The sequence below is a fragment of the Topomyia yanbarensis genome, chromosome 1 (genome assembly GCF_030247195.1).
Source record: "Topomyia yanbarensis strain Yona2022 chromosome 1, ASM3024719v1, whole genome shotgun sequence".
NCBI classification, from domain to species: Eukaryota; Metazoa; Arthropoda; class Insecta; order Diptera; family Culicidae; genus Topomyia; species Topomyia yanbarensis.
Genome location: NC_080670.1, coordinates 208,139,892 through 208,153,079, shown reverse-complemented (window position 1 = coordinate 208,153,079; position 13,188 = coordinate 208,139,892). Strand labels below are relative to the sequence as shown.

General features: G+C 37.8%; 2 protein-coding genes across 4 annotated transcripts in view; both read right to left on the bottom strand.

Moving 5' to 3' along the window:
* LOC131690003 (probable nuclear transport factor 2) overlaps positions 1–1,870 on the bottom strand; it is a 54,610-nt gene extending 52,740 nt beyond the window's left edge. The window contains exons 1-4 of one of the 2 annotated variants that reach the window (XM_058975444.1): positions 1,452–1,868; positions 1,026–1,097; positions 868–966; positions 101–709 (exon numbers count right to left, since the gene is read on the bottom strand). In XM_058975444.1, the coding sequence (XP_058831427.1) occupies positions 596–709; positions 868–966; positions 1,026–1,097; positions 1,452–1,559 (393 nt within the window). In that variant the 5' untranslated portion in view covers positions 1,560–1,868 and the 3' untranslated portion in view covers positions 101–595. Of the gene's footprint in view, positions 1–100; positions 710–867; positions 967–1,025; positions 1,098–1,451 lie in introns of those variants that run through there. The other variant, XM_058975451.1, reaches the window with a different exon arrangement.
* Positions 1,871–9,744: 7,874 nt separating this feature from the next.
* LOC131689972 (geminin) lies at positions 9,745–10,913 on the bottom strand. 2 transcript variants are annotated; one of them, XM_058975397.1, is made up of 3 exons: positions 10,731–10,913; positions 10,512–10,645; positions 9,745–10,435 (listed from the first exon to the last, which is right to left on the bottom strand). In XM_058975397.1, exons 1-3 carry the CDS (start codon positions 10,788–10,790, stop codon positions 10,015–10,017), a joined length of 615 nt encoding a protein of 204 aa, XP_058831380.1. In that variant the 5' UTR covers positions 10,791–10,913; the 3' UTR covers positions 9,745–10,014. The 2 variants fall into 2 exon arrangements, with proteins under 2 accessions (XP_058831380.1, XP_058831389.1); XM_058975406.1 differs by having other exon boundaries at positions 9,753–10,435; positions 10,734–10,913.
* Positions 10,914–13,188: the final 2,275 nt, after the last annotated feature.

Genomic DNA, 13,188 nt, shown 5'->3' with positions numbered 1-13,188 from the left:
AGTATCCAACCTGCATTCGAAGACAGCAGTATCCATGTCAATTTAGAAGACCTTACGCACAACCAAAAAATGATGTTCACCATGATACAGTGTTCGTAAATTTTTTCTGTATTTTTTTTATTTAATTCAAGTTCTTGGTAGAGACAAACATAAACCGTAGAAGCATTACAATTAATTTAATATTGTAGGCTCAATACACGTCGGGAAACAAAACGATAGTTTACGCTAGTGTGTAGAGGCGCGTCAGCCGGTCAAAATATATATAAAACAGCAATGTGCTAGTTTAGTCTGATGTCGCTTCCAACGCATTTTCGTGCAGGTGCATTATTAGCATAAATATGGTGGGGCCTAAAATCCTTTCCACTTGCTTCGTAGTGTGCATCTTGTCGTTTCTTTACAAATTTCATAATATCCTATTAGTTTATTTCTCGAGTGTCCACGTTGGATGTCGCATCTGGAGACAATCCGGATCGGTCGGAAGAAAATTTTAGTTCGTCGTTAGAAGTTACCGGTAGCATGCCAGTAGTGAGTGTAATGTTTGCGGATAACAACTGTTTCTAGCGGTAAAAGTGGTGACAACACAACGACAATCACGCTATGCCATATTATGCAACGCTAATCTGAAGACATCGTGCTGAACAAAAAAGCTGCTCTCGATTGGTTTCAGTACGAACGTTTGCGTGTAGGCGTGGGGCGGATCATCATCGGTCTGACCGGTGGCGACACAAATTTTCGGTTCGAGAACACAAACGCGATACGATACACAGAAGTAGAAAGGGAAAGAAAAAGACGTTCATTAGCCCAAAATTGCACCAGAGACAGTCGCTTCTTGGCGATGTACTTATTCTAGTTTGGGAGAATACTTACTTGCAGTCTTCCTAGGACATTGATTAGAACACCACCGTCGAACATCGGCTGGGAATCGATAGCTGTTATTGCTCGGTTGATCTTTTGAAAGGTTAGGCTCTAGGGTATTAGAAAATGATGTTAGGAAATCTCTTTCGAATACTATTCTGTTGACTTACTTGTAATTTCTCTTGAATTTTAGCTGCTCCTTGGATTTGTTCACCCTCAAAGGTCATGAAAGAATGCTCGACCTGCAAAAAAAAACATTTTCATGATTAAATGATTGTAAAAATATCTATGAATCATCAACCGTTTTTTCATATCTCTGTACTCCTTCACGTAAACAAAAAAAAAAAATAGTTACCGAACCGAACCGCTGCTTAAATGCAGTAGGACGACTCGATTATCTATCGATACTGTGACTTTAAATTACATTCGGGAGAGATAAAATAGACAACAGCTTCACTTGGATAAGCAACTCAATTTTAAATATGGGTGACAGCCGGATGAATACTTTCGTCATTTGAATGTGAGGTTAGGTTCGGTAGCACAGGAATTCCCTATCCGTATCCCAATAGATATTTCAAAAGTTTCTCGATACTTACATTATAGAGAGCAACTAGGTTCGCCCGTGTTGCAGGATTGTCAAACATCCCATAATACTGGGTCACGAAACCGGTGCCGATCTGATCGTACTGCGGATTGAGTGCCATTCCGACGGTGGCTTTATTTGCGTCTTCTTATTCTCGACCGACTCTTCGGAAGGAAAGAATAATGGCCTTTTCTTTCGCTGTGCGTCTGCGGTACACTGCAACAGCCCGAGTTTACCTGCTCAAAAAGCCAGGGGCGATGTGATTTGCTTGCTCGCGATGTCGCCGATACGCGTACGCACCTCCGCCGAAACGAATATTCTTTTGATCCCAAACGAAATGGAGAATCGCAAATTTTCTACCGATCTTTCCTGAACACTGATGAATGTGTGTGCGAAGAATGTAGAAGCAGCAGCGCACTTGTCAAAATCATTTAGCCGCCGCTCGCGGTTGCTGAATATGTTCGTTTCACATCTGTCAGCCAAGTAGGGTGTACTGCCATTTTACCGCACATACACGCTTCTGTAGAATCATCAGATCGTGAGCCATTTTTACATGAAACCTAATTGGCGATTCTATGTTGAAACCGCTCGCAGATAGCGCTGGAAGGAAAGTGTAGCTGATTTTATTTTGTTCTGTCATAGTGCATATCAATAGTAATTCTTCAAAAGGGCTAATGAGACTTTTGTAAACAAACTTATTTCGCTCATTATTCCGCTACCGAGTTGAATTTCATGAAAAATACACATGAATCAACATCTTTATCCTTGGTAGAATCAATTTCAAATGTTTTCTAAGTTGAAATGATAACAAATTAGGAGAAATCAGCAAAACAAAAGTTTGTTTACATATCTTATTAGCCCTATTCAAATGTTGATATGGATATATTTTCTGTAAACATTGGTAAAAAATGACTTTTAAACACCAAATTTGTTGATAATTGTTTATGAAAATGGAGGAAAATCATCATTTTATCAGATGATGAGTAAACATCTTGCGAAAAGAGTGTAAAACATAGTGGTTTCTAATATTATTCGCAGAGCTATATGCGCGCTGTTTCGAAATGTAATTTGTTGAGCACCGTAGCCGCCGCAACAGCATTTCCCGTTCGTCCTAAGTTAAGCTAAACCTTCATGAGATGGTGTAAATTCATGAAACTCTCCAGATCACGCGAGGAAAGAATATATCCGGCTAATAGGAAAGTGTCAGCTTTGTATCATGCACAGCCGATCCTTCTCTCCGATAGTCTTCACTGAATCTCCTACGTAGTTCAAAATATAAAGGAGTTTGACATTGGTGCTGATTGGGTCTCGGTTTCGAGTTGGAACTTTATTTATGGAACGATTTTTTTATAACCACAATAATACCCCGATTACATTTCGAAGAAATGTATGAGTCAAATAGTTGCAAATGGCTGTACTTTCAGAATAATTGCAAATAAAACTAAATTTCTTACTCGTTTCATTCATATTTTGACAGTGGTTAGCTTTTTCCGACAAGATAATGAAGATTTTGTTGTAAGCTACGAGTCACTTACGGGTGAAAAAAAGCAAATTGTATCACTTTGCCAGTTCATGAGCTGAATCATAGGTGTCGCATGACTAATTTTGGTTTTGCCGCAAATCGCCAATAGGATTTTCCATTGATTGACACCGGTGTAGTGGAGCGCACTGAAACTGCACCGTTTTTGCACTTTCTAGCAGAAGTGCAGAAAACTGGGTATGTTCCATTGACACTTCTGCTAGAAAGTGCAAAACCAGTGCACTCCACTACACCGGTGTCAATCAATCGAAAACCACATAAGACAAGACGTGACAATCGGCTTCTTATTTTTCCCTCGACATTCTTTTCGCACATTTCAACCAGCCGAAATCTTCCGAACAGTGTTGCTAATTTTATTAATGAAAATGGAGTCTTGTTATTTTATGACAGAAATATTGTCCGTACTTTTCCAAAGGAGACGCGACGATTATTTTTCGTCGCAGCAAGATTCGTAGCGCTATTCGGCGCACGATTCGTCGCAATGTATTTCTTATGGGATGAATGACACTTTAATAAAAGGTGGTGCGATTTCGTGTAAAAACCTTACTGTAAATAAAGCATACGAAAACCTGAAACTTTAGAAGCACAGTTTTCAGTTAGTTTTATTGACAAATTCAGTTAAAGTAAATAATTAGCACACATTCAACTTGAGTAATATACATTTTTCGACGTTTTTGAGCATTTATTATCAAATGCGCCTATTTAATTAGTTGCATCAAAATGATTGAATGGTTCTTTTCCAATGAAACGTATAATATTTTGTATCTTGAACCCAATATATTGATGAAGGGCACCGTTTTTCCATGTAATGTGCGTTTATTAAGGTTTGATGAAGATATTATTTAAAAAAAATTTAGATTATGATGCGGTTTTTGTCTTATTTTTTTTTTAAAGTTAATCAACCACGTACACGGTAAATACATGATAAATACTTATTTCACTTTGCTGCACAATTTCTGTTCAATTTAGTCATTTTTACTTTTTTACCGGTAATAATTTTATTTGTCAAAAGTAATGACAATCTTTCCTATAAATATAGCAACATTGCCAAACATCATTTCGCTATCCCTGCAGTAACATTGCGTACAGTGCAAAAAGTCTGGATCAACCAATCAGGAGCAGGACCATTCTGACGTAAAATTGGAACAAAAACGGCCCCCCTTATTGTCACGTCTTGCCTTAGCATGAAACCAATTATTGTCGTGCTTAAAATAAAATCTCACATTGCACGCGTCTTAAAGGCACATCAAATATAGTCGCAGTTGCTCCGCAAGACGATTTCAGTGGAGCCACTAACCAATGAGACAGTCGAACATAAGCGAACTATCCAGCTTTTTACGTGCCATAATGGTGGTCTAAATTGTTTAGTTCGTAATATGTTTAATTGGGTCATTAAATGAGAAAAAAAAGTCGTTTTTTATTACTTACATCGATAAAGCTGATTTTCGTGATTGCAACAATATTTTTTTCCAACTCAGGAAACGTGAAAATAATATTAAAATTTAAAATAAAGAAATATGTTGACAGTCTGGATTTGACACTATAGGAAGGGTTTGACATATCGAATTTCACGACAAATGATGCCCTGTCAGAAAAAAATAAGTCAAGTTTTCTCGGTTTTTCCACAGGGTTATTTTTATTTGACATAAACACCATACATTGCATATAGTTTTTTTTCATTTTGGGTGTTGTCCTGATAGGCCAGATGTAAACAACCGCTGTTTTCCTATGTATGGTTGCCAAGTTTACATTAGATTTATTTTAAAAAACAAAAAAATCGTTTTTACGTATTACAACGAATTTTTTTTTGAAATCATGTTATATTATGTATATTGGACCTAAAATTTATCGAATGGAACGGAAAACTATATATAGCTTAATGACCCAATTGTCCTTTTTTTGGCAATGAATAAACATCCAACGAATTGGACTAACGTAGAATGACTTCCTCTTGCTGGGCGCTTGACGTAAACGATTATTGTCAAAAAAGGCAATTAAACGTATTGCGAATTAAACAATTTAACCGCCATTATGGCACGTAAAAAGCTGGATAGGAGTGATAAGCAGTCTCTATTGAAAATTAGTGTAGAAGGTATTCTCTTGCTTTGTTTGTTTATTTTTATGCCACCTGTGTGCTTTCCGAAAGCTTCAAGGCATAAGCTTCCTATGAATTTATATAGGCGGCTGTCATGCGCCTATCTGAATTGAGCTTTTATATACTCGTATATCGAGCGACTATCCTGCAAGGCACAAGATTTTTGTTTTTCAGCCACAGCCAGGAAAGTACGGAAAGTTACCTGGTGTTGAAGCTAGTTTACAGTTCGGAAAACGAGTCACAGATTTTGGGTCTCTGTGTATTTTAAATGGAGCTCGGGATTTCAAATCCCGTGACGAGAAATCAGTACACAAAAATGATAATTTTCTTGAAGTGTAAACCCAACCGCGGGATTTTAAAACTCCCCGGGAACAATTCAACACAAATTGTATTTATATTAGCTATTGTATTTTTCTAGCAAACATCAGAATGCAAAGGACTGCTACACATACCATACGCATTCCAAATTTTCGTAACATCTATCCTTTACCACTGCAAGCTGATTTCCAAACCAGAGATCTCCGGCCCTTCTTCACTTCTATAGACGCTTCGACAAAGGCAGACTTACTAGCTGCAGGAATGACAGATTTGCTCCAACATCACGCTCCTGAGCGCACAATCGCTTTCCGAGTTAAACGCACACCCTGGATTTCGGAAGGCATCGAGCGTACTGTTGCGCTAAGAGACCTGGCCTACATACTCTACTCACGCAATCCAAACAGAGCCAGAGGAGACGATCAGTGGTTAGACTATGTTCGAAAGCGAGATAGTGCAAATTCCCTCATTTTCACCGCCAAATAACGCTACGCTGAACAACGTTTTGATCGTAGTCTTCCAGCGAAAAAGTTATGGAACAACCTAAGAAGAGAAGGTGTTCACAACACAACACGAAAAAATACACTTGCCGAAGGCAGCGATGGACAAGTTGAACTGCTTCTTTACACAGAAAAAATATTGGTAAAAGTAAGAGTGTTCCGCTCTTAGCAAAAAACAATAAACGCCTACTATCAGGTTCAAAATAAAACTTTTAAATTAATAAAGAGTAATAATCAAAATAAAAGTTTTCCTTTTAAGCTAGTGAAGAATAGTAATCAAAATAAAAATTTTATTTTCAAATTAACAGTATGCGTTGGTTGTTTTTTGCTAAGAGTAAAGAACTCTTATTTTTACCAACATTTTTTCTCTGTGTGTAGCAACGGTCATCGCGAGCGTCAAAATACAAACCAGACTAGGATTTCTAGCGCACCTCTTCATCGAGCAGCCGCCAACATAAATGCAACCGAAGTCAATTTCCGCCACACAACCAGCGAGGAAATTTGTCGGAAAATCCATGATATTCACACGAACGCTATCGGCCAGAATGAGATCCCCATTTCTTTCATTAAATTGCTTCGCCCACTTTAGCCCCTGTTTAACTCGATTATAAAAAATAAATCCTTTCCGCTAAACTGGAAGAAAGCGATCATAACCCCCATACCAAAGCAGCCTAATCCCACTCAACTCAAAGATTTCCGACCAATCAGTGTTCTACCTGCGATTTCAAAAGTGCTCGAGAAAATACTGCTTTCTCAAATCACAGAACATCTAGATAATCCAGATGCACCCCTGCTAACAAAGCACCAATCCGGATACAGGAAAAGACATAGTACAACAACCGCTCTGACTAAGGGAGGATGTGTACACGCATCTTGAAAACGACCACTGTACTGTCATGGTTCTTTTGGACTTCTCTCTTGCTTTGAATTGCGTAAAACACCAAACTCAGAGAACCAAGCTTCGGAACGAGTTCCTCTTTTCTCAGACGCCATGCGACCTGCTATCATCATTCCTGGATTGCATAAAGCACAGTACGCCTAGGAAATGCACTATCCCACTGTTTCTCACACTTGGCTGCAGAGACGCTATTATGCCAGATTTATCTGGCACAGCTAGAGGTTTTGACAGCTTCCAGATAAAAAGACAAATCTCATTCTGCCAGATTTTTAAGTTTTAGAAGCTGCTACATACACGTTTTGGAAATTTGAGTAATAATGTACCAAATTTAACAAAAATCGATTGATGTTATATGAAAACTAAAATGTATGCCATATTTCGATGACTTTGAGGTTGCTATCAAGTGCCAGATTTTGCCAGACATTTTTAGTTGAACTGCCAGTTTTTTTTTTTGAAAAATAGTGGCGACCCTGCTTGACAAAGCAACAAGCTCCATAAGTTCCAATACGTTGATGTGAGTCAAATTCTTCCATCGGCTCTGGCAATTATCGCTACAACTTAGCTTCCCTAACGCTCATAAGCTGATCTACCGCACATGCCTCCACGTCTCCAGGAAAACCAAGCACATCGCTTTCAAATGCTTTGGCACTGCACTGAGATTGTGGCATGAACATTAAATTGAACATTGAACTGTGGAATCCGTCTCGTCATTATATCACGAAGAACAAAAATCCACGATCGAACAAATCTATTAATACGTTACAACACTAGCTCCACCACACCATTAGCTTATCCCGACTACCCGTTAAACCCATTTCGGAATCCTGAATGGATTCAGTATGGATTCCAACTCAAAAGTTCCAACCGATTCTGACTCAATCGGCTGATGCATTTGAGCTGGAATCCATACCGAATCCACTCAGAATCCCGAAATGGTTTGACTAGGTATAGAGGTATAATTATGTCGGCCATTTTTGAATGTATATGTGAGCCGCTGTCAATTCATTTGAACTCGCCCATCAAACGAAATGACGAGTTGAACGTCTGTTCTCTGCAATTATAGGAACCATCTCTGAAAGAATCAAATAATATAATATTATCCACTTTGTCCTTGTTTGATCTTCAGCCTTAGAACGAACCCAGGTTAATAACTTCAAATAAAAATTTTAATGGAACAGAGTTGGGTTCTCGTACCAAACACTCGAAGGTAACAGTTTTCAAAAGGTGTTTGCTTGATCGTGTCACTTCTAGAAGAGTTCAGAAAGGAGGCTTAAAAGTAAATGCTGCGATAAATTCACGTCAAAATAGGAATTCGAGATTTCGCACACCATTGGCACGAAAAATATTTTTAGTATATTATTGAATAGGCGTCCCGAATAGAAATGTACAGTAACAAAATCTTGATTTTCACTGTGACTGTACAGTATTTTTGCAATAATTTACAGTAAGTTTTAGTGTTATGCTACAATACAAAAACAATAAACTTTAAAGTTTTTACAGTAAATTTCAATGTAAAATAGACTTTTATTGTGAAAAAGGGGGATGCTTATGTATCTTAACATTAAAAAAATCAGTTTTTCTCCATACATTTTTTTATCGAAAACAGTAAAATTTAATGTGAATGCACTGTATCAGTTTTTTGCTAAACAATGAAATTTATTGTTACATGAAATTTTATTGTAAATCTACTGTGAGAACTTGGCATCGAACAATGTTGAAACAGTAATAACTATAACATTTATTGTTTTATGATTGTTTGTAGGGTAAATGCTATTGTAAAATTCTATCCGGGGTTGCTTCAAACAAAATTTTTGATGGAACAGAGTTGTGTTCTCGTACCCTCGAAGGTAACAGTTCAAAAGGCGTTTTCTTGGTCGTTTTTGACGGGTGTCGATGCTAGAAGAGCTTAGAAAGAAGTCTTAAAATTAAATGTTGCGATAAATTCACTTCAAAATAAGAATTCGAGATTTCGCACCATTTGCACGAAAAATATTTTGAGTAAATTTGAATAAGCGTGTTCGACTCACTAAAACAAGCCCTTTTGAAATGTTATGCTGCCCAAATCTATTTTACTGAACTAGGCCACCTTTGTAAGGTTTCACACTGTTTTCATTTCGTTCAATCTTGTTTTTGAAGTTTCGTTTTCCCAAGCTCCTAAATAAGGCTTTCTGAAGTAATTGACCTGTACACTTTTCGCGTATTTAAAAATGAGCAACAGTTTCCCATATCAAAACTCAGTTCAAAATGGACACAACTCCTCAGTGCGTGATAGCATTCCATATACCAGACGCCAGCAGGACGACGGTACAACCGAAGCCGACGCGGTCAATCAGCGCTTTCTCGAACGGGTCGCTCCAGCGGAACTAGCTCACTGCCTCTCGTGTGCGGCTGATTTTCCCAAAGAAACCATTTCCGACGTTATCAAACACTACTCGGACCAGGTTCATGCTCAATTCTACAGCGCTTGTCTGTACTGCAAGGGTAAAATCCACCGTTATCGAGATAGTAAGGGAGTGCAGTACTACCACGATTGCTATCGGTCTACGAAGCAGCTGGATCAGTGAGTCGTGACGGATGCTTACGTCTGAATGCGTTACGGTTCGACGGTCACCGTTTTTATCATTTTTGTGTATGCTTACCTCTAAACCCAGTGAAGCTCACATTCCAAAGAGTAGTGTTAAAAATTTAGAGTAAGTTGAGTTTTTGCCAGTGAAGACTGAAAAATTTAAGTTAATTAAAATTAAAGTTCAACCGTAAACGATTCCAAATATTTTCGTCTCCCCGCGTACAATGTATACATGTTGATGTCACCAATTGTTGACAATAAAAAGCGTTTTTCTTCGGATTGAAACATTTATTTTATTTCACACAAAGCTGAACGAAGATAAGCAAACCAATTCTTTGTTAGAAACCTCCATTTATTGTATGTTGAAACAATCAGCTTCTCTTTTAAACTGCGGCTTCTAAATGAACTTATGTTTAATAAAAAATGCAACGTTTGTCATTTCAACGAAGATATTCAGTTTCATGAGATGTCTATATATACAATGGCCCTCAAAAAATCTGCATTGTTTTACCATGAATGCAAAATAAACATACCCAATGATAAGTGCCACAGCTTTAGAGATTTCCATGATTGTTCTCTTAAAAATAATCACATGATCAACGGCATAACTGTTTAAGTAAACGATTAGACTACAATACATAATAGGATTGTCAAGAAATAACTTAAAGATCATCTTCCTCTTCGCTGACCACCTCCGGAACTACACCACTATCGTCCACATGATTGGGATCAGCCTTTCCCTCTTCCTGCTTTTCCGCTTCGCCCTCCTGTAGCATTTCGGTCAGAACCTCAACCAGATTGCGAGCCTCTTCGAGCATTTCTCGGGACAGATTCAATTCTTCCTCCAGCGTTCCAACCTTCTCGTGAAGTTCCATGTTCTCCGCAAGAGATTCTTCCAAGGCCTGGCGACGTCTCTCGGCCAGTATTTGCCAGTAGGCCTCACTCGGCCCTTCGAGTGAGGTGAGATCCTCCTCGGTTACAGTGGGCTTTCCACCGGTCACTTTCTTCTCCGGAGATGTTTGGCTGGATTGTGAATGTACGAATTTTTTTCGCTTCTGTTCGATCACTTCCATTGGATCGGTACTGAAACAAGAAAAAAAAACATTAAGATCGGCAACACTGTACCTGGTCAGGCAATCAGCACAGGAATGCCACTTACAGAAGCGTCTTCTTGATCAGTTCTTTTTTGGCCAAGAAAGCCTGTAGCTTCGTAGGTTTTCCAACATTTTCTTTGTTCATTTTTGATACGTTTTGAACTTCCTTCAGCGACTTCCGGGCGATTTTCTGGTGCTCCTGGAAAGGTGTAAAGGCATTCAAACAAAAAATGTTAGCGGATGCATAACCTAACAAAACGATTATTTTCTACGGCTTTACTCACTACCTCCTGTTCCGCCACGGATTCCACAGGAATTAGTATGCTAACAGCTTCACCGGACATCGTTGCAAAATGGAAATGTTATTGATAAACTTTTCTTTAATTTATTTTGTATTAAAAATTAGCTTCCTCGCTGACATTCGAAAATTTGCGCCGAAACTCTTTCACTACTGTTCTAAACGTTTCCAAAATAACGACTCGTTAATTACGCAGGGGTGGATTTCATACTAATGTATGTACTAAACTGGTATAATGATATTTAAGAATACTTTTTCAAAAGAGCATCAGTCTCGAGCGATAAAAATGGCGATGAAATCATTGCTAATGAACACGGTAAAAAAACTTTACCCATTTTATGTATTCAAATTGCCCATTTTCGGAAGTTATTCGAGCTGTCAAAAAATGGGTATTTTTTGTTTCTAACAATGAGTACTTTTTATCCATTTCGCAACTACTCGATGAGGTAATGTCAATGGGTATATTGATCTTGATAATGGGTGAAAAATCCTTAAGCATTATTTCAAGCGAGTTAACCTGCAAACTAAGGATCGTAGTGGAACCTGCAATCCGAAAACAACGTCTGTTTGGACTACTGAGGATGTTGAAAATATGCGCCAGCTCGGCATTTTTAGAGCAGCCAAAAAATCCAGCCATCAAAAATATATCCAGTTGGCGGTTTTATTTTGTTAAGTAGTTTTAGAATAGGATTTCTATCTAGATTCCTATATTTTATAAGGAAACAATAATGTGAAATGAATGTTATTTTATGTTTTTTTTAATTCAGAAATAATTCTATTGACAGTATTTTTCATTCTGACGCGAATTTCATGAATGGGTTTTTTTTACGCATTTTGTTGTAACAGTTCTGCGAAAGATAATGGGTGAAACATACCCAGACTGACGTACAAGGTCTGTACTCATTTATGGGTACAAACGCTTCACCCATTTAATGGGTTATTCCACTTTTATTGAAAATGCGTATTTTCTACGCATTAATGGGTATTTGATTTTATCAGTGAAGGTTTGCAACCGTTTAAAAACGGCCGACAAAGTCTGTTGAAATCGGTCTATTTCAACCAATTAAATCGGTTCATCAGTTGGTAGTTTAAAACTGGAGCCTGATTCATACGTCGTATTAAACAAGGTTTCTGTATTCCTCTTATATATGCTATTAGTCGGTCAGCCTTCTTAGGTTTCTTGCTCAATAAGTGGACGGTTGTGTAGCGACTGTAATCGTTGCCCGAATAGAAATGTAACAACAGTATTACAGCATTTTTTATTGTTACATTACAACGAAAAACAATGTTATTCTGGAAAATTTACAATAAAATCACATTTGTTGTTTCTACATTCAATTTCATTGTAAACTCGATTTTTACATGAAAAAAGGGGTCGTTAAGGGATGTAACAATGAAAAAATTGATATTTTCCCATACATTCTGAAATCAAAAACATCGATTTACAAGTTTTTCCGTTATAGATTTTGGAGGCATGAAGGACTGCATCATAAGTACAGTCGTGATTCGCTGGTTGGGCCACCACTCTGTCCAACTAACGAATTTGATTCGTTGGTTGGACCGACTGACAGATGTCAAAAACTCTCCGAAGGAGACGTTAGTAGTATAATTGCATCTATTAACATCTCTAATAATTGTCAGATTGATTGTTAAAGTAAATTTTTTTTCTGTTCGGGTGGTTACTGTCATTAATTAATGTTTTCCATTCAGAAATGTCGTTTGAGGTTTGCATTTTTCAGAGGCTGCTCCAGCTTTAAATTGCAATCTCCAAGCGACCAAAAAGTTCCTCGATTTCCAACAGGTGTCTTTCAATATCATCTCCCTTTTGAAAGCTTAGGTACAGACTAACAGACATAACACTCCAAAACAATGCTTCGACGGCTTTAACGGCCATTTTTAATATATTCGTAGTTGGGACAATTATGGCGTCACTGACGTTTAAATAGGGTTTTGGTCCTTTTTGTTCATCTCATTCTCATTCCAGTCAGAAAAGCTAATCTCTTTAGCTCAAACTGCTGTCAAGAAAGGTCGATAGGGTCAATCATTGACCGGTTTGTGTATCCAATGTCAATTAAAATTCGCTTCGATGTTATAGAAGTTTGAAAAAGATATTAAAAATTCGATATATGTTATGAAACAGGCGACTCTATACACCAGCTTCGGAAACTTTTTTTCTGCTCAGACGAATGCTTAACAAACGACAAACTTCGAGATCCTTGGTGCCAACCTAGGTGCCAACAATTGTTCCCTGGATATACATACTGTATATGGCATATACCAATATCTATAGTACCAAAACTGCATAGCGCTTAAATTCCAACTCCAACGTTCTGAAATTTCACAACATCAGCAAACAATTATTACATTACACTATTCCAGAAGAAAATATTTTCCCATACACTTGATTTTGATTTGTTCCCAGGGGTATCGAATTGAATTTTGAC